This window comes from Nicotiana tomentosiformis, chromosome 10 (assembly GCF_000390325.3).
Source record: "Nicotiana tomentosiformis chromosome 10, ASM39032v3, whole genome shotgun sequence".
Classification (NCBI taxonomy): Eukaryota; Viridiplantae; Streptophyta; class Magnoliopsida; order Solanales; family Solanaceae; genus Nicotiana; species Nicotiana tomentosiformis.
The window spans coordinates 2,232,961-2,257,958 of NC_090821.1; the positions used below are offsets into that span (position 1 = coordinate 2,232,961).

The window sequence follows — 24,998 nt, forward strand, 5'->3', positions numbered from 1 at the left end:
TCTCAATATGATATCCATTTCGGCGGATATCTTTACACTTAACAAGTTCCTCTTGGACATGGAGGAAAATACTGCATTATCTATGATAAGTATTGTTCCCCTAGAAAAAGTTATAGTAGCTCTTCCAGAGCCTTCAATTAGATTACTACAATCAGAAATTGTAGTAACATCTGCCTTACACATATTTAAATGAAAGAAATCTTTTTTCTCTTTTAATATTATATGTGTCGTACATGAATTACTTAAACAAATATTTTTACAATTAAACTTTGATCCAAGTTTGCTTTGTGAGGTATCCATATTTGCTTCCCATGATTTGACATACAAAAGAAATATACGAATAAAAATTAGTATTTTCAGAGAAAAAGGCAAAAGAAACAAAGTTAAATTAATGATTCAATAATGACCTTTTAATGCAATTTTGAGAAACTCTAATTATGATACTAATTGATACTAATAAATACTACTCATGTAAAGAACTATGATATTCAAAGAAATCTGCCACATCCAAGTGGGTGATGTCAAATTCATTGTCAGAGACAAAATTGGCTTCTGGGCCTTTATTCTTTAGAGATGCTTGATAAAGCTCACCCAAATATTTTGGTGTACGTCAAATATTTTCCCAATGGCCTTTTCTACCGCAACGATAATATTCAGTTTCTGAACCCGTTGCCTTTGGCTTCTCATTTTTTTTCTTTTCACTTTTGGTAGTTATTTTTCTTTGAGGGATGATTAACACCAGAAAAATTTCTTCCTTGGCTACGGCCATGGTCATGACCACGAACATGGCCACGACCTTTTCCATGCTTAGCATAATGGGAATACACCTCATCCACTTCAGGCAATGGTGTAGACCCAATTGGTCGATTATCGTGATTTCTCATGAGCAAGTCATTATTTCGTTCAGCCACAAGGAGAAGAGAAATCAACTCAGAGTACTTCTTAAAACATTTCTCTCTGTACTGCTGTTGCAGGACCATATTGGAGGTATGAAACACTGTGAATGTTTTTTCAAGCATATCATAATCAGTAATACTATATCCACTGAGTTTCAATTTATAAGTAATTATGAACATTGCAGAATTATATTCAGAAATAGACTTAAAGTCTTGGAGCCTCAGATGAACCCAATCATATCGTGCTTGTGGAAGTGTGACCAACTTTAAGTTATCATATCTTTCCTTTAAGCCATTCCACAAAATAAGTGAATCTTTGACTGTGAGATATTCTTTTTTCAACCCTTCATCAAGGTGATGACGCAAGAAAATCAAGGTCTTAGCACAATCTTGGGTAGATGCTTTATTTTTATCTTTAATGGAGTCTTCAAGACCCATTGCATCTAAATGGATTTCAGCATCCAACACCATGACATATAGTTCTTGCCTGAAATTTCAAGGGCAACGAACTTTCTTTTCATAATATCAGTCATAATTAAAAGAGGAGAAAAATTATACCTTAGTCTTCTCAAAAAGTTTCTTGAGATGGTAGAGTCTCGTGCTAATAACGTGTTATGGAATAATAGAAAATAAAGTAAAACAAGAGGAATTTAGAGAGAGATAATTAATAAACTTTTCTTGATGATATTCTTCAAGTGTTTGGGCCTATTTATAGGCACTTTTGCATGAAAGGATTTGGCCACTTGTCCAAAGTCTTGACACTTGTTGAAAATGCTTTGTCACTTGTTGAAAGTATTAACATTTGTTGAAAAGGTTTTGCCACTCGTTGAAAGTCTTGACATTTGTTGAAAGGCATTGTCACTTGTTGAAGGCCATGCCACTTGGCCATAATTTGCTCCTAAGTAATTTCATAATACATGGACATTCACTCTTAATATTATTTACGAAAAAAGGTCCAAATATGCCCTTGTACTATACGAAATTGAGCACATTTGCCCTTCGTTAATACTTTAGCTCAAATATGCCCTTACCGTCACATAGTTGGTCCATATATGCCCTTAGAGTTACACAGTTGGCCCATATATGCCCTTTTCAAAATAGAATCCACCCAAACTAATTAGCTCTTTCGTTAATTGTATTAAAGTGTATTACAAACACTATTTCCTTTTTATTAGTACTTTTTTTCTTTACCTTTCTCTTTTCTTTCTTCTTTTTTCTTTTCTTCTTTTTTTTTTCCCTTTTTCTTTCTCCCTTATCCGATCTCCTCCATTACTGATGTCTTCTCCATTTTCATCACCAATTTCACTTGACAAAACTCATGAATTCCAATTACTAAGAAAATTCTCCCATAAGAATATATTTATAGATCATATGTTTGCTAATTTTTAAATTTTTACTGAACATATATTTAGTTCTAAAAAAATTAACAAAGTAAGATTGAAATAATATTTATGTAACAAAAAACCCAAAAATCCAACAAAACCGAACAATCCAAACCGATATAATTGGTTTGGTTTGATTTTGATAAAAATCAAACCAACCCGTTCCATGTACACCCATAATTTACATAGTTAATAAAAAAATAAAAAATGTCCATCTGAAAAAAGACTAAAAACTCAAATTTATAACACTATAACTTGAACTCTAGGCTTTTAATCATTAAATTATCTTTCTGAAAATAATTTAAATATTTTGGTCTTTTGAGTATTGTTAAAGGTTGAGATATTTTTATTATCTTAAAGTTTAAACTATAATTTTTAGAACAATTTAATTTTGTTTATTTAGAGGGCTAGTGAAATTGGAACTTGATTACCTTATGAGAGAATTTTCTTAGTAATTGAAATTCATGAGTTTTGTCAAGTGAAATTGGTGACGAAAATGGAAAAGACATCAGTAATGGAGGAAACGGATAAGGGAGAAAGAAAAAGGAAAAAAAAGAGAAGAAAAGAAAAAAGATGAAAGAAAAGAGAAAGGTAAAGAAAAAAAATACTAATAAAAAGGAAATAGTGTTTGTAATACACTTTAATATAATTAACGAAAGAGTTAATTAGTTTGAGTGAATTCCGTTTCGAAAAGGGCATATATGGGCCAACTGTATAACTCTAAGGGCATATATGGACCAACTATGTGACGGTAAGGGCATATTTGAGCTAAAGTATTAACGAAGGGCAAATGTGCTCAATTTTGTATAATACAAGGGTATATTTGGACCTTTGCCCTATTATTTATAACATGTATAACATTTTATATAAGAGCATTTCATTAAAGGATAAAAAAAGAAGGCGTGCTATTCTTTTTTGAATAGACTATTGCTATATCTAGCCTCTCGCTTCTGCCACTAGTAAGCCGCACTTACAAATTAGCAACGTATGCTGGTTCATATTACATGATTAATATAACTATAATTCCAATAGTCTGAGACTTGAAAGAATTTTTTGGAAAGAATGTCTACAGTTCATGCGAAAAATTTATGTGCTATATCTCAAAGAATGTCTTTTTATGTTTTATAGTTATTTAACATTGCCTGACGGAAAGAAACAAAATTTGATAAACTCAACTCTGAATTCTGCTTAATGTTTGAATGGTGGATTGAAGTTAATATGTGTATAATTATAGTCTAATCCATCTATACCGGTTAGAAAAGATAAATAGTGAATTTTTACCGGCTTTTTTTGTAAATATCTCAAAAATATTTAAAGCATATATTTGAGAGATTATTACACAAATAGCCAGTCATATTCAAATATTTACTTTTTCTAATTGATATACATAGATTATGCATTAATTATATATATATTCCTGATTATTTTTAGTTTAAGAGATTAAGTGGATGGCTATTTGGGTTAATTCTTCTATATTTGAACGGACTTGGCCCAAAGCCTTGCCTATAGCGGGTTGTATGTGAAACAAACGACTGGAGCCCAAATTCGAACAGTCCTTCTACCTAAAACCCAGTTGCTAAACCCTCCCCCGCAAACTTCCTCTTCCCCTCTATTTCTACAGAATCGAACTGTTTTTTTTTTTTTCCTTTTCTCCCTTTTAGCTCTGAATGATATCTCCTTTGTCATAAACCAAAACAGAATTCAATTCAAAGTTATTAAGCTATATTTGCTTCTCATAGCTCAAATTTGCTACACTAATTTGCATTTAAGAAGCAGCAAACCCATTCCATGGCTTCTTCTACGTTATCAAAGAAGCAGAAAAAGAGAGACAAATACTCACTTGCCGAGCTCAAAACCCTAGGTCATCAGCTTCTTTCTTCAAGAGCTCACGTTAACAATCTTCCTCTCCTCCTCTCATTCATCACCCCCACCACTCGACCCCAATACGCCCTCGAATCTCTCCTTTCTCTTCAATCTTTCTTCACTCCTTTGCTTCCTCAACTCCCTTCTTCTTCTGTCTCCTCCTCCGACTCCCAAAATGATCCTGAGTTCATTTATCGAATATGGGTTCGTTCCAAGTTTGACGACTTCGTTCAATCCCTACTGGATATTGCTATCTGTTCACAATCCGATGAAGCACTTAGAGTAAGGACAAGCTCGACTGTTAACTTTTTTTTTTTAAATTGTCTAATTTCAGTTGATTGTGATATGTGTGTTAATTGTATATTGGGTGATTAGGAAGTTGTGTTGGACACGTTGATGGAGTTTGTGAAAGTTGGAAATGGTGGAAAGTTTCACTCTGCTATTTACCACAGGCTTCTTCATATCTTTGTAAGTTACAGCTTATTTGGATGGTGGTTACCCATCATTTCATAATGTATAGTTTTGTACTGTATATTAATTTGTGAATACAACGTTTGATTAAATATAGTGGCCTTAACTGCTTTGTTGTTGCACTGGTTCTGTTATTTTTTTCTGCAAGGAACTTGATTGAAGATAGTTTGTTTGTCTTAAAATGTTGCAGGTTCATTCCTCTCTCGGGGTGGATGATATTTTGCCTGAATTGCTGGCATCAAAGTATTTTAAGTACATTGATATCCGGTATGATGACTATATCCTCAAATGATTATGTTTTCTTGCGTGTGAGTAAAAGTAGGAGATTTTAAGGAGAAGGGAAGTAGGGGAATTTCTTATTTAGCATACACTCCCATATTCAGAGACTTCAATAAAAATTCATATAATTCTGTCTGTTTGCTCCCTTGATCCTGTTGGTTGCATTCCTGTTTTCCTGTTCTAATCAGCTTAGCATTTCAAATTTACGATTAGCAGATACATTTTACATGCTATTCTGATTTGTTGGCTTCTTTCATCAGATATTTTACTTATATCAGCATGGAGAAGCTTTCTCGAACTATAGAAGCCAAAGATATCTCTGGTATCACTACATTATCTTATTCCATATTGACTTCCTGTCTTTACCTCCTTTGTTTTTCTTGAACTTGTTTTCATGCCTTTTTTGATGTTTCCACCGTCAGACGATAAAAATGAGAGCCCAGACACCATCGACGCGGACAAGCCAAAATCAAGGTTGGTTTTAGTTATCTGAGTGATGCTGATTGCCTTCAATGAGGAATTACTTAATGGACAACACACTCTTTTATCACTTGGACAATGCAACATTTTTTCCTACACAAATAATGTGTTAACTATTTTTCTTTTTATTGGGTGCTGATTGTTTCAACAACATTTCATTAACTATGGTAGATAATTGAGCTACAGAAAGTAAAGGCAACTAATGTTGTTGCACTATGATTATGTTACCTGCTTTTGATGCTTCCGGTTGATTTATTTATCCAGAAACTGTTTGTTCTTTGATCGTTTTATTTGTTTAAAAGAATAAGTTTAGAATTACTTTTCATTTTTCTTAAATTTTAAAGAGGCACCCCTAAACTGAATATACAGATAGCTAGGACGGTAGAGAAACGTAGGTCTGACAAAGGATCAGCTAAATTATAGTATTTGCCAAGTTTATCTTCATGACACAGTATTTGCAGAACTTAGAGATTTGGAAAATGTTGCTTTGGCAAGCTGTTCAAGTTTTTTTTTTTAAATTTATTTTTGGCTTTGTACACTGTGTTTTATCACCTTTTTAGATTCAGGATATTTTTCTAACTATTTAGTTTACTGTAGAAGTCTTTTCTTTTTAATCCTTCTCCTGAAATGTTTCTAAACTCTACTGCATATTAAATACTTTGCTAGTCAATTTTTATGATGGTTTTTTCTTTTGGTTCAGTGTGCCACATCTCTTTTCAACTTATAGAAGCAATTCTTCCTTTTAGTCAATACCCAGGAAGTTCTAGTTTTTAGTGTCCAAATGTTGTACTCAACATTCTCCTTTTTTAACTTTGCTTTTCTTGATTTAATTTAAAGCTTGGCCCTCTCAACTCACAAGTTATATCATCTACTCTCTCGTATCCCTCCTCTGGAAGGTTCAGATGGCAAATCAGAATATGATATGTGGAATGGTGCAGGTTAGTAACTTAACCAATTGTTGAATCCTGACTTAGTGCTTCATCTGTATTTAACATCTGCTTTTGATATATGGAAGAATGTTTGTCCTAGCAAATTTCACAACGGATCTTTGCAAATGTTGTTTTTGCTAATTGTTGTTGTTCAATCACTTCTTGCGAACAAATAATTTTTTGTAAGTTTTTACCAATGTATGTCAACTGTTATTATGGATTGAAAAGATTCAAAAAGGTCAAATTTTTGATGATTCCATCATCTATGATTGAGTTGCGAAAACTTCTGGATAGGTATCCTACATCTGAACCGAATTCGGGTATTTGCAATTTTTGTTTTGCTTTATATAGTTTCCGAAGTAAGTCGGTCTGAAGACCGTATAAAGGGTGGGGGTTGTGATGGGTTGACGATCTGGGTAAAACAATCTAATTATGATGAATCCTCTGAATAGAATATATGGGTCTAATAAACCAAAATGGACAATAGTGGATTTATATGGTAGACCCCAACTTGTTTGAGTTTGAGGTATTTTTGTTTGATTGCATTTTGAGTGTACGCGCTTTTAGCCCTCTGTTTTAAAAAAAGGTGTTTCTTTTATCATGTGCCTACATAATGTATCCGTTCTATTGGCTTTATGGGAAATAGCAGTCTCAGTAGGGTTTCATCGGAAAAGGTAGTAGCAATCCTCGTCTAATATTGGTATTTGAGCTCCCAATAGATTGAAAGGATAAAATGACTCTTGATTGTCCAAAAGAATTTTATTACGAGAAGTAGTTGAAGGAAAAGAAACAAACAACCATTTCAGCTTGGTCTTTGTGGTATTTCAATTTTTTTGGGTTTAATTTCGTTTGTTGTCTAGGAGGTGTGAGCGGCTGGCTTTGGTAGGTACGAGAACAGGTAGATGGCGGCCTAAGAAGTATTGGGCAGAGGTGATCAGGCAGGACATAGCGTGGCTTGAGATTACCGAGGACATGACTCTTGATAGAAAACTGTGGAGGTCGAGTATTAAGGTTGTAGGTTAGGAGGTAGTTGAGCATATTTCTACTTCGTACCAGAGTGAGGCTAGTATGATAGGATTTTGTCTTAGACTGCTAGTGGTAAATGTTGTGTTCACACTACTCTTCCGTTTTTCATAGTGCGGGGTCTTATTTATTGGTTATTGTTTTGCTTTTCATCTATTTTGTGGTTCTTGTGATGCTGTTATTTTTTTATGGTTTTCGTTGATGGTACTGATATATTGCCTCTTTTCGTTTTCTTGAGCCGAGAGTCTATCGGGAATAACCTCTCTACTCCCTTTGGGTAGGGGTAAGGTCTGCGTACACACTACCTTTCCCAGACCCCACTAGTGGGATTTTACTGGGTTGTTGTTGTTGTTGTCTAGGATAATTGCTATACGTCCAAGCTTTCTCATCGGTAGTTGGAAGCAGAACTTTGGGAACTAGGAAGTTTGGTGAGCCTCTTAATTAGAATCCTCTCTCTTATTAACCTAGCTACTAAAATCCAAAGCTCGTAGTTTGATGAAAGATCAAATCTTTCTAGATTAAATGCCTCACATTGTTTTCTTTCGGATAAGGTAAATAAATATACTAATTATGGGGAAATCTCATATACAAGCTGTATTCTGAAAGGCAGAGAACCTGCACAAATGGCTTCACATTATATTTTTTATAATACCCGAATACATAGCTACGATACATATAAGATGCATATATCACTCTATTTGATTTTGATTTTTGAAATATCCCTTAGGCAGGATTGTCCAATTTCAGTTTTAGCAGTTTTTAGTTCTTACAATTTCAGACTTAAAGCAAGCTGTTCGTATCATTTTCTTTGCAATGATTGCAATATGTCCTATACTAAATGTTTGTGTCTTATTGCCTCTCTTTGCTGTGATCTTATATTTACGTGGATTTAGGTATATTTGCTGGGAAAGAGAATGACAAAGGACATAGCGGAAAGCAATGCAAGGATGAATCCTCTAATATCAAGGTATCTAGTGAAACACCTTGTGATATTTAAAAAAAATGAAGAAAAAAGGACATTTTCCTCTGTGTACCGCACATTGTTGGATTGTTCTTTAAGGACATCTGCTGATTCTTTGCGTTTTCATGCAAGCTAATGTTTTAAGTACTTTGTAATCTTCAGGTTTTATCTCCAGCCAATATTGCAAAAAAGATGAAACTGAAATTTACTAAAGCCTGGATATCATTCCTTAGATTACCACTTCCTATTGATGTTTACAAAGAGGTAAATAAACAGTTCCATTGGCTGGATATCCATTTTATCTGTTGGAACAAGGTGTTGTGCTTGTATTGTCTTTTGTACTTCTTATGATCTCTGCTCTTTCTCTTCTTATCCAGTATCTCTTGATTCAAGTTGTGGTAAGTGATGCTGTCATATTACACTTGATTTTGATTTGACCTTTAAAGTTTTACAGTGCAGAGCATGTTTAAGTGAAGACATAGATATTCGTCCTATGGCTAATAGTCCCTCTATATGATACTAGCATATTTCATGAATGTATTTTTATCATGAAACTGTGCAAAGTTGTGAAATTTTATGTAAATATGGCTTTGAACAACCTCAACCAGCCTTTGATGGGGGAAAAATTATGAGACGGTGGAGTAAATCTATTTCACATTTAATTCTGCTTTAGATCCTCTAAAAGATTTGGTTGAAGTGGTAGTAAAATTTTCATTTTTGCATCTGTAACTCCTTTGCTGGTACCGTCTACCTATTCTTTTGTTTATAAGGTAATGAATTCTTGATTACTCCCAAGCAAGCTTTTGTTATTAAATTCTGTTTTTTTTACTCCTGAAACACGATAGTTATGACGATATCGCTTCTATACCATTCTCTTTTGCTTTCTGATCTCAGGTTCTGGTGAACCTTCATCAAGTAGTTATTCCGTATCTGTCTAATCCTCTCATGTTGTGGTAATACGTTGTACTTTTTTCTTGTTCTTGTACTAATTCTATTCTTTCAGACTTGATAATCCTTGTTGAGTGACTGCAGTACCTTTTCATATGCAGTGATTTCTTAACACGGTCATATGATATTGGAGGGGTAGTCAGTGTGATGGCTCTTAGCAGCTTGTTTGTTCTCATGACACAACATGGTCTTGAATACCCCAACTTCTATGAAAAGCTTTATGCTTTATTGGAACCCTCCATTTTTATGGCAAAGCATAGGGCTAAGTTCTTTCAGGTAATATCAAAAACTTTGCTTTCCCCTCTTTGTATTGGTTTACTATTCGGACTATCAGACTATCATGTCTGTTTTGGGGGATTATAATTTATGCTTAGTAGGTTTTGGTTTAAGTGCTGATTGACTTAAGCTGCTATATATCTCCCATATGTAACATGAATTTCCCCGAGTGCAAGTGCTTTCGGCCGAAATGAAATGTATCTTTTGTTGTACACTTCCATGGAAGTGTTAATTACTGTCTACTTGTAAGTGATGTTTTCCTGAAGAGTACAATTAAAACGCAAGCAACCACAATCTCTCTTGGAAATGTTCTGCATATGCTACGTTTTCTGCATATGGTTTTAATTGGATAACTGTCATTTCTGTAGTTTGGGAAGTTGAAGTCTGCTCTTTCAGGTTCATAATGTTCATCGTAGTTTCGTCATTGCTTCTATCAAGTATGCATACTGAACTGATGTTATCAAGCAGAAAAAAGAGATATCTGAACTATGTGATATTTTTGTGTATTGCTCATTGAAAATTCAGCTGATTCCTGAGCAATAAAATGTTCAGAAGCTGTCAGTACAATATCATTTACTTGTCAAATAATTTACTTTATTGATTTTGATGGAATATCTTTTTCAGTATGCTGTAATATGGTAGATCTAGTTATTATGTTTATGGACACTAACTGCAAAATGTTACTTGCAGCTTCTTGATTCGTGCCTGAGATCACCACTTCTTCCTGCATATTTGGCGGCTGCATTTTGTAAAAAACTCAGTCGGCTTTCGCTCGCTGTCCCTCCTTCAGGAGCATTAGTCATTGTTGCTCTAATTCATAATCTCTTAAGGAGACATCCTTCAATAAATTGCTTGGTGCACCAGGTAAGACTATGGGGTCTTGCCCTTTTTTCTGCTGAAGTCATTCTTTGAGATGCCGTATCTATGTGGGACAGTGAGGAGATAAGGTGAAACTTAGAGCCCGCTAGTTCGTGCAAATGACAAACTATTTAGTAGTGGAGTGAAACAGATCTAAATAGAGTGGGATGGATGTACAACATTCATATAGTTGACCCCAACTAGTTTGGGATTGAGGAATAGTTATTTTTGTTGGATGACACTCAAAAGTGCAAACCATTTCTGGCTGGAAAATGTCATAGTAAAGTTTTCTGCCTGCTTCCTTACCACTGTTAAAATTGTACAAGTGTTCCATTCATGCCTCTAGAGGATCAAAAGCATATATTTGAGATAAAATTCTTTGTAGGAGGATGGTGATGAGACTACGAAAGACATTACAGAAGCAGAGAGGGAGACTGATGACAGCATCGAGGACTCCAGTGCCAGCAGAGAAATATCAAACATCAATCCTGGCATTGATCTTTTTGATGACAAGCAGACTGATCCGTTGAAGGCTAACGCAATGAGTAATTTTCTTGTTTCATGAGTTGCCGTACTTCTAAAGTTCAATCATTCAGCTGTCAGTCTCATGCATTTCTCCTATATCTCTTCTTGTTTCTTTCTAATTGAGTTGAAAAGGCATTGGCAAGACTTTACAACTGTAAGCTCCAGTCATTCAACCAGTGTAGTGTCAAGCATTTTGCCATCTCCTTTTTTCTTTCTAATCAGTTAAAGGGCTTTTCAAAGTCCCAAGTCAACTCAAATTGGTACTTGTCTATTTATTCGTTTGTTATTATTATTATTTTTAATTTTTTTTTTCCGGCTGAGAATACTTTTCTATCTTCTTTGGGTGAAAAGGGGTGGCCAAGGAATTACTTGGCCTTTCTTAGATACATACCTTTGCAATTGTGTTGAGAATAATTTTCTTTTGGCATTTCAACTTTTGTTTATTAGCTGTAACTTTAGGTGGATGTTAAGTTTTCTGGACCTTCAATCCCAGTGTTTTTGCTTTAGTCATTTGAAATGTTTTGGTTATTGGGATATTTGTAAGGTATAAAAGTGGGCGCTTCCTCAGTGTAAAGTTTTGATTTCCTTGTTTAAAACAATATTCTTGGCAAAGGTGATGTGTTAAATTCTCATTCCACAGGGAGCTCTCTATGGGAGGTTGACACTCTCCGTCGTCACTACTGCCCGCCGGTTTCAAGGTATGATAATTATAGTTTTCGCTGTGTTAATATGCATTTCTGGTTAGTTCAATTGTGCTTTTCAACTAAGTCTTCCTTTTTTCTTTCATGTGTTAGATTTGTTTTATCCCTTGAGAATGATTTGACGATCAGAGCTAAAACTACTGAAGTGGCAGTCAAAGATTTTAGTTCTGGTTCATATGCGACGATTTTTGGTGACGAGGTAATGCTCATTATGTAACTATATTTGTTTTGGTTTTAATCATCCACTTATTGGTTGACAACACTTTTTATTTTTTATTTTTTAAATTTGCTGCAATTGGTTGACATACCATCTTCACTATTATGTTTGCTTCTTTAACCAATGAAGTTTCTCGCTTGGCCTTAGTTGCTTTTCTATTTCTCTTTTGAATTCATTTTGGATTAAATCTCTTCTAGTATTTTAGGTTTTTGACATTCCTTTTGCTGGTTTAAGCATTTTTAACTCCCTGTCTCATTGTATGCTGGCCATCTGCTGCCTTTTATTGTATCCGTTAATGTTCCATGTAATGGCATTCTAACATTAATACTTATGTTGCAGATTAGGAGACGAGTTAAACAGGTTCCCCTTGCGTTCTACACAGCAACTCCAGCTAAGTTATTTTCGGAGTCAGATTTTCCGGGTTGGACTTTCAAATTGAAGGATGAGGATAATACTGCAGTGCTGGACAACACATCAAAAGAAAATGGTCATATTTCTGCAAAACGAAGTCGAGTGGAGAGCTCGTGATTTTATTGAACCAAAAATGGTTCTTAACCTTTGTTTGACTCCTGTGAATGTTTATTCAATTTTTTGTTCTTTCTAATTTGTATCATGATTCATTCAAATTTCTCATTTCTTCCTCTGAGGCGGCAATTTTTTTCGACATTTTCACTAAGCTGTACCTTAATGCTGACTACTGACTTGTTCGCGTCTGCCGTTGATAAACTCTTGTATCTGGTTACTGTAGAATAGCCTAGATTATAAATTTATTTACAGTGAACGTAGAATCAACTATTTCACTCGAAACGCCAACCCTTCCATGGCCCACAAATCTTATTTGCCCCTCCATTGCTGAGAATCTCATTGTCCCGCCTTATTGTCACGTCCTTAGTCGTTAACTAAGTACACACGTGCGACACTTAACAACTCGTTCACGATTTTACATAATTTGCTCACGTTTTTGCTATGCCAAGGTAGTCTTACTATACTCAAGATCGCTAAGAAAATATTAGAAAGAACACAAGATAATTGTTAAATGAAGCTTTGTATTAGAGAGAACTTGAATTGTTTGCTTGGTGAATTACAAATAAATGACCATCTTTATATACTAGTTTCCTAGGGGCTAGTGTGTAAATATTAATTGTTACACAAGTCCTTAATATTTACAAGATAATGGCTTTATCTAAAATTCTCTACAAACCTAGAAGATTCCAATGACTTTCCTAACAAATCCATAAGGATCTAGGGTCTTTCACAGGAAATGTTCATACTTCTCTAGAATCTTCTCACAAATGCTAGCCTTTATCCTATGTAAGCTTCCACATGGCATTAATATATGCCAAATGGCACCTATGTGGCATGATGATATGGCGGGTCATCACACTTTCCCCCACCTAATATTGCGACGACCGCGGCGCAATGCTGCTGCATAAACTCTCGGATCTTATCTTTTAATTGCCATAAGTCTTCGTATCGTTCCCACGTGGCCTCCTCCAGTGATTGCCCCTTCCAATGGATGAGGAACATAGCGGTGGCTTTCTGCCCTTGTTTTCGCCTGGCCTGGTAATCAATGATAGCCTCAATCTCCCAATCATGCGAGGCGGTGATAGTAATAGGCGCTCGACTTGATTGGCCCCTGCTCGGATCATCCTTGTCTTCATGATATGGCTTAAACATGCTGGCATGGAAGGCATGGTAGATCTTAAGATACGATGGCATGTCAAGCTTGTATGAGATCTTGCCTACCTTGGCGACGATCTTAAATGGCTCTCATACTTGCGAATCAGATTCTGATGCATGCCCTATAGTGCCTTGAACTATCTTGGGTTAAACTTCACCATGACCATGTCCCCAACTCTATAATCCCTAAGGCGTCACTTACGGTCCGCAAACTTCTTCATCTGCTTAGATGCCTTGTCCAAGTAGGACTTAGCAGTGTCAAGCTGCTCCTCCCATCCTCTAGCCTTATGATAAGCCCCCAAACTCTTTCCCTCGAACGCGGCTGGTAATGAATGTGGAATTTGTGGTTGTTGGCCTGTGGCTAGCTCAAATGGTGTCTTCCCTGTGGACTTACTCCGCTGCAAGTTATACGAGAATTGGGAGATGTCCAGGAGCCTTGCCCAATCTTTCTGATGTGCACTATATATAATGCCTCAAGTAGTATTCCAGTAAGGCATTGATCCCTTTGTCCATCCGTTTGTGGGTGGAAACTAGTGGAAAAGTGCAGTTCTGTGCCAAGTAAGTCGAATAACTCTCTCCAAAAATTCCAGTGAAACATGGGTCTCGATCATTGATAATATGCCTTGGTAAGCCCCAATACTTCACCACGTTCTTAAAGAATAGCTTGGCGGCTTCCTTGGCTGTGCAACCTGGTGAGGCGGGCATGAAGCTGGCATATTTGGAAAATCTATCCACGACCACCATAATAGTACCATAACCGTCAGACTTCAGTAGGCAAGTGATAAAGTCCATAGTCACGCTCTCCCATAGACGCTCTGCAACTGGTAGTGGCTCCAAAAGTCCTCCAGGTTGCTGTTACTCAACCTTGTCCTGTTGACACACAAGACATGTCTGCATATAACACTCTATGTCATCTCGCATGCGTGGCCAATAGTAGACTGACTCAACCAAAGCCCTAGTGCGACGTTGGCCTAGATGACCAGCCCACATTGTGTCATGACTCTCCCTTATGATCCGCTGTCTAATGTCTCCAAACTTAGGCACGTAGACCCGCCGACCCGTGGTAAGCAATAAACCGTCTTCTACCTAAAAACGTCTCGTCTTGCCCTAGTTAGCTAACTCGATAAGTTGTTTGGCTAATGGATCATGTTGCATGCTTTCTTTTACAGCCTCACGAATGTCATAACTTGCTGAAGTGATGGCAGCAAGCTCGGTTTTCTGGCTCAAGGCATCGGCTACAATGTTACCTTTACCCGGCTTATACTCCATCACATAATCAAACTCGGCCAAGAAATCCTGCCACCTAGCCTATTTTGGTGTGAGCTTCTTCTGCGTCTAAAAGTAGCTAGTAGCCACATTGTCAGTCTTGACCACGAACCTCGACCCGAGCAAATAATGTTGCCATGTACGAAGGCAATGCACAGTGACAATCATCTCCTTCTCTTGCACCGTGTAACGCTGCTCCGTCTCATTTAACTTGCGGCTCTCAAATGCTATGAGATGCTTAGCCTGCATCAAGACACCCCCAATGGCAAAGTCTGAGGCATCTGTATGCACCTCAAATGTCTTGGCAAAGTCAGGTAACGCCAAGACTGGCTCCTCTGTTACAGCTGCCTTAAGGCCTTCAAATGCCTTTTGACAATGCTCTGTCCAAACCCATGGCTGTTCTTCTTTAGCAACTCAGCCAATGGTGCGACCTTTGATGAGTAGCCACTGATGAACCGACGATAGTAGTTAACAAGGCCAAGGAAGGATCTCAACTGAGTTTACCTTTATATGTGCCTCCCACTCCTGGATAGCACGTACCTTAGCCTCGTCCATGCGTAGCTCGCCATTGCTAATGACATGGCCTAAGAAGTGCACATTTGATTGTGCTAACTCACATTTCTCCCTCTTGATGTATAGCTCGTTCTCCCGCAAGACATGGAAAACCTTCCTTAAGTGCTCCATGTACTCCTCCAAGGTGTTGTTGAGACTACCAAGAACTGATCAAGGTAGGGATGGAAAATCTTGTTCATAAGGGTGCAAAATGTGGCCGGTGCATTGGTTAAGCCGAAGGCATCACCAACCACTCAAAGGCTACATATCTCGTCACACATGTTGTATTCGGCCCATCCCCTTCTGCAATGCGAATTTGATAGTAGCCCTTGCGAAGATCCACCTTGGTAAAGTACTTGGCTTGCCAAAGTCTATCGAACAAGTCAACAATGAGGGGGATTGAGTACTTATTATTCACGATGACCTTATTAAGTGCTCGGTAGTCAATACATAAGCGCAATGATCCATTCTTCTTCTTCTGGAACAATACTGGTGCGCCGAAAGGTGCCTTTGATGGGCGAATGTGGCCAGCATCTAGCAGCTCTTTCAATTGTTTCCTGAGTTCCTCTAGCTCAGGCGGTGCCATACGATATTGGGAAAATGAGGGTGGCTTAGCCCCCGGCTCCAACTCAAAATTGTGATCCACCTCTCGCCTAGGCGGCAAGTGCTTAGGCAACTCCTCGGGCATGGCATCTTTGTTTTCCTCAAGTAACTTCTCTATGCAAGGCGGCACTGTCTCTTGAAAACCCTTGTCTTCCTCCAGATTTGCAATGGTTGCCACGAATGTCGGCTCCCCCTTTTTGATCCCTTTGACAACCTGCATAGTTGAAAGTTGTGCTTGGCTCTATCCGTATGGCATAGTCACTGTAGGTACCATGCAAGAACCTTCTCGCTCCATAACCAAGAGACGTTAGAGGTAAGGGTCAATCAAGGTATGGAAACGTCTAAAGAACTCTTGTCGCAATATGATGTCAAAGATATCCATATGTGTTATTGTAAAGTTTGTCATACCTTTCCAAGTTCCCAATTTGACACCAACTCCATTAGCTACCCCACGAGCATTCTGTACCTCGGCATTCACGATCTTGACGCAAGAGTTAGTTGGATCAAGCTTCAATTCTAATCTCTTTGCAGCAGCCTCAGTCACAAAATTATGAGTTGCTCCAGTATTCACCATTGCATGAGCGGGCTTGGTGTTGATGGTGAGATCCTCATACTGATTGCCATTATCGGTAGGTTGGATAGCTTGATTTGTGACATCACTACATAATCTGATCATACCCAACTGTGCGGTTCCCAAACTCTCTCCTTGTGGCTGCTCCTTCCGTTCACGGATTATGGCGCTGATGCTCTTTAGGTTGGGACAATTCCTAAAGTCGTGCGACCCTCCGCATATGTAGCATCCCTTTTTCTCGGCATGCGCATTCTTCTCGGTGTAGCCCTGATAGCCACTCGACTTTTTGGAATCTTGAGTCTTGGAGTATTGTTGTTGTATCTCCTTGCCTTTGCCACGGTCTCCCCCACCTTTGACATTGCTAACCTTTAACTCCTTGCCTTTGTCTTTGTTGTGCTTGTCATGCCTGAAATTCATCAATGATTTAGCCTCCACTATGGCTTGGTCTATATCCGCGACTTGCCGGTGTTGCAACTCCTATTTAGCCCAATTTTGCAACCCATCCATGAAGTGGAACAATAAGTCATCATTGGTCAGGTTGGGGATTTGAAACATAAGGGTGGTGAACTCCTTGACATAGTCACGTATGCTCCATGTTTGCTTCAACTCTCTAAGTTTGCACCTTGCCTCGTACAAGATATTGTTTGGAAAGAACTGTCGCTTGAACTCGGTTTTGAACTGATCCCACGTGCTAATAGTACATAGACCTTTATCCACGCCGGCCATCTTCCTTCTCCACCATAGCATGGCAGTATCTAAGAGGTACAACATGACATTGTTGATCTTGGCCTCGTCGTCCCTCACTTTGCGTGCCTGAAGTAGTTCTCTAAGTGCCATAGGAAGTTTTCCACTTCTTATACATCACGAACACCTTTGAACATCGGGGGTTTGGGAGCCTTGATCTTGGCCTCACTCATTACCACAACATTGCTGGTCAGCTCAGTCACGCCAGCGTCGACATGATCCTCGAGTGACTATATCTTTGCCTTTATAACATTGATAGTACTCAAAGTCTCCATAAGTCTGCACTCCAAGGCAGTGATGGTTTACCTTAGTTCCATCTCGGTCTGTGTACGTCCCTCCAAGTCATTTCAGATACTCTCAATCTCTTCAAGAGTGTGCCTCTCAAGAACGCTAAGGGTGCCTTCCATCTTACCTAAACGTTGGCCAAAGATATCCATGGCGTCCATCACCGCATTCATCTTCATCACCCACTATTTACCGAGCGAGACGTCCTCGGGCAGGACCTCAACTTCATCCTCTCTCGCCTTAGTGGATGATGGTTCTTGGGATGTAAGCCCTTCGTTTGACACAACCTCGGGTGGCACTTCCTGGCTCCTGTTGGTGGCATTCCTCTTCTTGTTATGACCCTTCTTGCCAACAGTATCCTGGATGACGTTGGCTTGGGTGTTGACAGTGTTAATTTTTCCGTCGTTCGTCATTCCCTAAGTTGTAACCTTTGCTCTGATACCACAATATTACGTCCTTAGTCTTTAACTAAGTATATGTACGACACTTGACAACTCGCTCACGATCTTGCACAACTTGCTCACGTTCTAGCTATGCCAAGCCAGCCTTACTACACTCACAATCGCTAAGAGGATGTTAGAAAGAACACAAGAGAATTGTTAAATTAAGATTTGTATTTGAGAGAACTTGAATTGTTTGCTTGGTGAATTACAAATGAATGGCCCTCTTTATATAGTAGTCTCTTAGAGGCTAATGTGTAAATATTAATTGTTACACAAGTCCTTAATATGTACAAGATAAGGGCTTTCTCTAAAATTCTCTACAAACCTAGAAGATTCCAAGGACTTTCCTAGCAAACCCATAGGGATCTAGGATCTTCTAAAGGAAATGTCCATACTTCTCTAGAATCTTCTCACAAATGCTAGCCTTTCTCCTATGTAAGCTTCCACATGGCATTAATATATGCCAAATGGCGCCTATGTGGCATGATGACATGGCGGGTCATCAAATTATGCTTTAGTAATTCTGGAACTGGTTTTCTGATTATAAGGTGTCTTTAAGGCAGGCCTAGTAGTTATTAAAGTTGGAGGAGAATCATTAGGTCATAGGTTCAAATTTTATTAGGTATTTCCTCTAATTTACTTAAGTTTTGGTGGTCAAAGTTATTCGATACTTAATTGGATATATCTAATAGAATTAGTTGAGATGTGAGCAACTCAATTGGGACATATCTAATTAATCACGGATATAGTGTAAAGGTTATCTCATGATTTGCTTAGGACGCAGTAGGACCAACCAATATTAGACTTTTTAGGTTGGTATGGTCTAAAACAAAGTTATCCTTTGCCCCACTTTTTAGGTTAGATAGTACTATACATTACTAGCAAATTGCAATACCAATCCTTTTTCGTGGATGTTATTGGTCCCATAGTCTTGGTGGCATTCATTATAACACGCTTGTATATTAGAGACATATTTGGTGAATATCCTTATTCATAACCGAGATGCTCCTACTTTGGTTTGACATTCTTGGAGTTAGCCAAAAGCATGGTCTCAAAATTCACTGCTTCAGAAATCTATGTTGCTCGGACTCTCTGTGATAAGTTATGTGCCTTTTTGTATTTTGATGATCTAACAAACTTTATGATAAGAACCAGATCGGGAACCTGTTACACATACTCAACGTGCTCAAGAACAATAAGTCTCAAGTCTGCCATAAGTTCCAATAACTAGAGTCAAAGAGACAACAGAGGGAACAGATGGACATCAGTTCCCTTACTGACAGTACAAGTCAATTTTCCACAGCTGTAAAGTCGTTGCACTGTTTTCTCTACACACACGCAACAGTGCAAATAGTGTAGCTGACACTTTATGAAGCATGCCTTGCACCATATAATTTCTTGCATCATCCAAGTGATATCACTTGTATATTATCAACATGAAGCAAGGGAAAAACACACGCTTGAATAATTCGAAAATGATTAAGCTTTTATTTCAAGTGTGCTGTCATCTTGGAAGTGACTTCAAGGCTTCAAGAACGAAGAACAACAGAATAAAGGACCAGTTTCCAGCACTATGTTACCATATGTCCTTAGTTGTGTTATACCTTTGTTAGAGTGATCTATTTGTAATTCCTACTTAGCTTAGCTAGAAGCATTGTGTAGGAAACCATTTGTAAAACAATAAACCTTGTGTTTGTGTCTTGGCTAGAGTTAGTCGAGTTGTGAGCTTTGTAATAAAGTTATTACAAAGAGGCTTGTAATAGAGTTATTACAAGTGAGTGAGAGATTAAGAGTTTAATTCCTAGGTTACAATAGTTTGTAATCTGAAGTTTGCTCAGTAGTGAAGTTGAAATCCTACGAGTTTAGGTCGTGGTTTTTAATCTCGTGAGCTGGGAGTTTTCCACGTCAAACTCTACTGTGTCATTTTCTTATCTGTGATTGAGTGTGTTATGTGGGAACTGATAGAGAACCAGGTTCTCTATACAGTTTGGTGGGCCCTAAGTTTACATCAATTGGTATTAGAGCATGTTCTTTCTACAAGGCTAACACCTAGAGAGGATCCACATGGCTGCTCCACCAAACTTTGAAGAAGGTCAATCAACCTACATACCACCAAGATTCAATGGACAGTATTACGGATGGTGGAAGATAAGGATGCATGATTTTATCATAGTTGAGGATTCTGAGCTCTGGGATATCATCTGTGATAGCCCCTTCATTCCCATGAAGGCCATTGGGGAGCCAACAATGACAGTTCCAAAAACAAGGAAGGAGTACAATGATGTTGATCGCAAAACTATAGAGAAAAACCTCCGAGCAAAAAAGATCCCCGTCTGTGGTATTGGTCCAGACGAGTATAACAGAATCTTTTCCTGTCACTCTGCCAAGGAGATCTGGGAAGCTCTCCAAATAGCACATGAAGGGACAACTCAAGTTAAGAAGTCAAAGATCGACATGCTCACTACTGACTATGAACTATTCAGGATGAAGGACGATGAGTCCATTCAGGACATGCATACTCGATTCACCCCTATCATCAATGAGCTCCACTCTCTAGGAGAAATTATTCCAAGAAACAAATTTGTCAGGAAGATACTTAGTGTATTACCTAGCTCTTGGGAAAGCAAAGTTAATGCCATCACAGAGGCAAAAGATCTTTAAAAGCTGACCATTGTTGAACTCACTGGCAATCTGAAGACTTATGAAATGAAGAAGAAAAAGGACCATGAAAGAAGAGAGCCCAAAAAGGAGAAGAACATGGTCCTCAAGGCTGACAACAATGACTAAAGTGGTGAGGATGCTGACATGGCATACGTGACGAAGAGATTTCAGAAAATGGTTCGCAGAAATAGAGGCATTCCAAAAAAGGGTAGCTCCAACAAACCAAGAGTTTATGACTTGTGTCATAAATGTGGGAAGCTAGGACATTTCATCAAAGACTGTCCTCTCCTCAAGCAAGACCAGTACAAGCACAACACAGACAAAGCAGCTAAGAGGAACCCGGTTCCTGACAAGAGATTCAAGAGAAAAGATATCGCTGAGAATGTTGTGAAACAAGCTCTTGCTGCATGGGGAGATTCTTCCAGTGAATCTAGGGAAGACGATGAACAAAGTGACACCTCCATGATGGCAATTGAAAGCGAAGCAGCTGAATATGACTCTATCTTTGCCCTGATGGCAAAATATGACGATGGCAAAGATGATGATGATGATGAGGTAAACTTTCTAGACGTTCAAAGAAATTTGAAGTCTTACTCTCAAAAGAAGCTTATATCCTTGCCAATATTTTAATTGATGTTTATCGTAATCTTATAAACGATAAAAATATGTTAACTGTAGAACTAGGAGAGGTAGAACATGAGAGAGATGATCTGATAGTTGTAGTGGTTGACCTAAAAGAAACCATTGAGGTTCTAAAAAGAGAAAAAGATATTCTAACTGAAAGAATTGAAAATATAGAGCATGAGAGAGATGACCTCTTGGTAGTAGTTTTGGATCTAAAAGAAACAATTGAGGAATTAAAAAAAGGGAAAAAGTTCTGAGAACATCCAAAAGGGAAAGGAAGTTGCAAGTGAGGCACACATTAAGATTGAAAATTAACTCAAATTGGTGAAATCTAGTCTGCGTGCTGAACTTGAAAGAAACAGACAACTTCAAGAAGATCCAGGCAGAGTTAAAAATGACCTAGAAAAATCTCTAAAATAGACTTGGTCCTCTGATATAATCACTACCATGTATACAAACAATGGTGGTAACAGGCAGGGAGTCGGGTTCCAAAAGGAAAGGACTCCCTGCAATCCACATAGCAAGTATGTTACTGTCCCTGATAATTGGCTTTGCACTCACTGTGTTAACACTAGGCATTTTAAAGAAAACTATAAGGCTAGAATTCAGTCCCAATAGAAAAATAAGGTTTTTGTTGAAAAGGTAACTATTGCTAAAGAACCTGGTTCCTCTATTAAAAAGCGTATAATGCCTGCTTGGACAAAAAGAAGTTTAATTCGCCCTTTTCCTTACTACAGTCTACAAGGGACCCAAACTTGTTTGGGTTCCTAAGTCTAATCCTTGATTTTCTTGTGCAGGGAGTGGTGAAAGGAAGCAACCAAAATGGTATATGGATAGTGGCTATTCTAAGCATATGACTGGAAGTATTGATGATTTTCTTTCACTCAAAGCCCTGCAGGGAGGGAGTGTGTTCTTTGGCAATGGCAGAAAGGGATACATTCTGGGAGTAGGAAGAGTTGGGAAGTCGCTCACTCATTCAATTGAGAATGTGTACTATGTGAATGGCTTGAAATATAGCCTACTGAGTGTCTCTCAAATCTGTGACAAAGGAAACAAAGTGGAATTCTTATCAAAAACCTGCACAGTCACAAATCTCGTGACTGGTGAAGTGGTTCTATTGACAAAAAAATTCAAAAATATCTATGTTGCTGATTTTGAGTCTGTGCACAATGGGGATCTTATATGTCTGAGTGTTGTTGATGATGATGCTGAGTTGTGGCACAGAAGATGTGAACATGTGCATGATCAGGTCCCTCTTGAACAAAACCCCGTATGAACTGCTGAACGGAAGGAAACCCAAGTTAACCCACTTAAGGACATTTGGCTGCAAATGTTTCATTCTCAATAATGGTAAGGAAGCACTCAAAAAATTTGATGCCAAGAGTGATGAAGGAATGTTTCTTGGTTATTCATCACAAAGCAAAACATACAAGGTCTACAATAAAAGAACTCAATGTGTTGAAGAAAGCATATATGTGATCTTTAATGAATCACAACACTTATGTAGGAAAGATTCACATGATAAGGTTGATCTAGACGGAGATCAATCAAAGGTTCCTGGTGAAGTCATTGATATGGCAAATGGAAAGGCTGACATAATGAGTCAAGTCAAGGAATCCAAAGAAGATGATATAGCTGAATCTCCAGATGATATAGAGGAACTTGGTTCCTTCATCACAACAACTGAAGTAGAGAACAAAGTTGTTAATGCCATGCAAGGAACTCTTGATGCTGAGTTGAGAAGTGGAACTCACTCCTCCATCAATGCCAACAATGGATCCCATTCAGAGGAACCTAGGTCTTCTCACAATGAGATTCAGGTGTCTAACTGGAAGCACAAAAGTTCATATCCTCTCCAAAATGTGATCACTCCTCTTGACTCAAGGATTCAAACCAAATCAAAGACAAGAAGTTCACTTGCCTTCTCAACTTTCCTTCTCAAATTGAGCCCAAAAATATCAAGGAAGCATTGAAAGATGCTGACTGGATTACTGCTATGCAAGATGAACTCCATCAATTTGAGAGGAACAACGTATGGCACCTGGTTCCTCGGCCCTCGGACAGAACTATTATAGGAACTAGGTGGGTGTTCAGAAATAAGCTTGATGAATTTGGGAATACAACAAGGAACAAGGCTAGGTTAGTAATGCAAGGGTACAATCAAGAAGAAGGGATCGACTATGATAAGACTTTTGCCCCAGTTGCTCGAATGGAAGCCATCAGAATCCTCATTGCCTTTGCATCTCATATGGAATTCAAATTATTCCAAATGGATGTCAACAGTGCATTTCTGAATGGATACTAAAGGAACAAGTTTTCGTCAAACAACCACCTGGTTTTGAGTCTCATGAACATCCTGAACATGTATTCAAACTTGACAAGGTATTATATAGACTGAAGCAGGCCCCTCGTGCATGGTATGAGAGATTGTCCAAGTTCCTTCTTGAAAATGGCTTTACAAGAGGAAAAATTGACAACACCTTATTTCTGAAGAAACGGGGGAGGAACCTGCTCATTGTGCAAGTCTATGTTGACGACATCATCTTTGGTACAACAAATGATTCCTTGTGTGAAGAGTTTGCAAAGCTTATGGGAAGCGAGTTTGAAATGAGCATGATGGGGTAGTTGAATTTTTTCTTAGGGTTGCAAGTTAAGCAAACCCCTAAGGGAACGATGATAAGTCAGCAGAAGTACATAAAGAGCTCCTAAAGAGATTTGAGATGGAAAGTTCAAAGACCATTGATACCCCTATTGCCACTGCCACTCCTCTGGACATGGATGAACCTGGTTCTCTTGTGAACAAAACCATGTACAGAGGTATCATTGGTTCACTCTTGTATCTCATAGCTAGTAGACCTGATATCGTATTCAGTGTGAGATTATGTGCTAGATTTCAATCCAGTCCAAAAGAATTTCATCTGAAAGCTGCCAAGAAGATTCTAAGATATCTCAAAGGAACGTATGATCTGGTTCTCTACTATACCCAGGAGACAATTTTGACTTAATTGGGTTTGCTGATGCTGATTATGTTGGTTATCTGGTGGATAGAAAGAGCACATCTGGCATTGCACATTTTCTAGGATCGTGTTTGATTTCATGGGGTACAAAGAAACAAAACTGTGTGGCTCTTTCAACTGCAGAAGCTGAGTATGTGGCAACTGCCTCTTATTGTGCTCAACTTTTGTGGATCAAGTAGCAACTGGAGGACTTTGGTGTATTATCTGATTGTGTGCCATTACTATGTGATAACACCAGTGCTCTCAACATGGCAAAGAACCCGGTTCAGCATAAGAGAACAAAATACATTGATGTGCGACATCATTTTCTCAAAGACAATGTTGAAAAAGGTCTTATCTGCATGAAGTTCTTCAAAATAGAAGACCAAGTAGCAAATATCTTCACCAAAGCACTGCGCAGAGAGAACTTTGAAAAGAATCGATTGGCATTGGGGTTGATAAAATCAAACTGAGCACCAGGGCACTCAATGATTGGCTATAAAAGAATGAACAGGTAAAACAAATAAAAAGTGTTTTATGGCAAGTTCTAACACATCTCTATACCGTTACAGGTAAACACGCATGGCAACCACAGAGCAAACAAGCAGCTAATAATGTTGCATCTTGGTAAAATGATGAGGTTCACATTTACAAAACCAAGTCAGGGAACCTGGTTCCCTTGACTCAGGTTAGTAGTTCCTTTGTACTCTCATGCATATTTTTAACGGCTATGAAAGTGCCACGTCATTAAATGTTTCCAGTCT

The 24,998-nt window shown here is 38.2% G+C and overlaps 4 protein-coding genes across 5 annotated transcripts; 3 read left to right on the forward strand and 1 right to left on the reverse strand.

The window, feature by feature from the left end:
• Positions 1-698: 698 nt before the first annotated feature.
• Positions 699-1,367, reverse strand: LOC138900623 (uncharacterized). Its single transcript, XM_070187726.1, has one exon. It carries the CDS (start codon positions 1,365-1,367, stop codon positions 699-701), a length of 669 nt encoding a protein of 222 aa, XP_070043827.1.
• Positions 1,368-3,925: 2,558 nt separating this feature from the next.
• Positions 3,926-12,590, forward strand: LOC104107993 (protein NUCLEOLAR COMPLEX ASSOCIATED 4). 2 transcript variants are annotated; one of them, XM_009616942.4, is made up of 15 exons: positions 3,926-4,423; positions 4,517-4,609; positions 4,803-4,879; positions 5,152-5,213; positions 5,314-5,365; positions 6,209-6,309; positions 8,217-8,290; positions 8,447-8,548; positions 9,179-9,237; positions 9,334-9,508; positions 10,199-10,372; positions 10,752-10,911; positions 11,532-11,589; positions 11,686-11,791; positions 12,149-12,590. In XM_009616942.4, exons 1-15 carry the CDS (start codon positions 4,067-4,069, stop codon positions 12,335-12,337), a joined length of 1,839 nt encoding a protein of 612 aa, XP_009615237.1. In that variant the 5' UTR covers positions 3,926-4,066; the 3' UTR covers positions 12,338-12,590. The 2 variants fall into 2 exon arrangements, with proteins under 2 accessions (XP_009615237.1, XP_070043369.1); XM_070187268.1 differs by having other exon boundaries at positions 8,217-8,291; positions 8,451-8,548; positions 12,149-12,535.
• A 7,427-nt stretch (positions 12,591-20,017) lies between these two features.
• On the forward strand, positions 20,018-20,614 carry LOC117279578 (uncharacterized). The gene has a single exon (XM_033659131.2). The coding sequence runs from the start codon at positions 20,018-20,020 to the stop codon at positions 20,612-20,614; it is 597 nt and encodes a 198-aa protein (XP_033515022.2).
• Positions 20,615-20,758: 144 nt separating this feature from the next.
• LOC138900624 (uncharacterized) lies at positions 20,759-21,244 on the forward strand. Its single transcript, XM_070187727.1, has one exon. It carries the CDS (start codon positions 20,759-20,761, stop codon positions 21,242-21,244), a length of 486 nt encoding a protein of 161 aa, XP_070043828.1.
• The last annotated feature ends 3,754 nt before the right edge of the window (positions 21,245-24,998 follow it).

Coding starts and splice junctions, on each gene's coding strand:
- LOC138900623 (XM_070187726.1), bottom strand. CDS start 1,367: ATGGTGTTGGATGCTGAAATCCATTTAGATGCAATGGGTCTTGAAGAC.
- LOC104107993 (XM_009616942.4), top strand. CDS start 4,067: ATGGCTTCTTCTACGTTATCAAAGAAGCAGAAAAAGAGAGACAAATAC. Junction 5,214..5,313: donor AGAAGCCAAAGATATCTCTG/GTATCACTACAT, acceptor TTCCACCGTCAG/ACGATAAAAATGAGAGCCCA. Junction 6,310..8,216: donor TGATATGTGGAATGGTGCAG/GTTAGTAACTTA, acceptor ACGTGGATTTAG/GTATATTTGCTGGGAAAGAG.
- LOC117279578 (XM_033659131.2), top strand. CDS start 20,018: ATGGCTGCTCCACCAAACTTTGAAGAAGGTCAATCAACCTACATACCA.
- LOC138900624 (XM_070187727.1), top strand. CDS start 20,759: ATGGCATACGTGACGAAGAGATTTCAGAAAATGGTTCGCAGAAATAGA.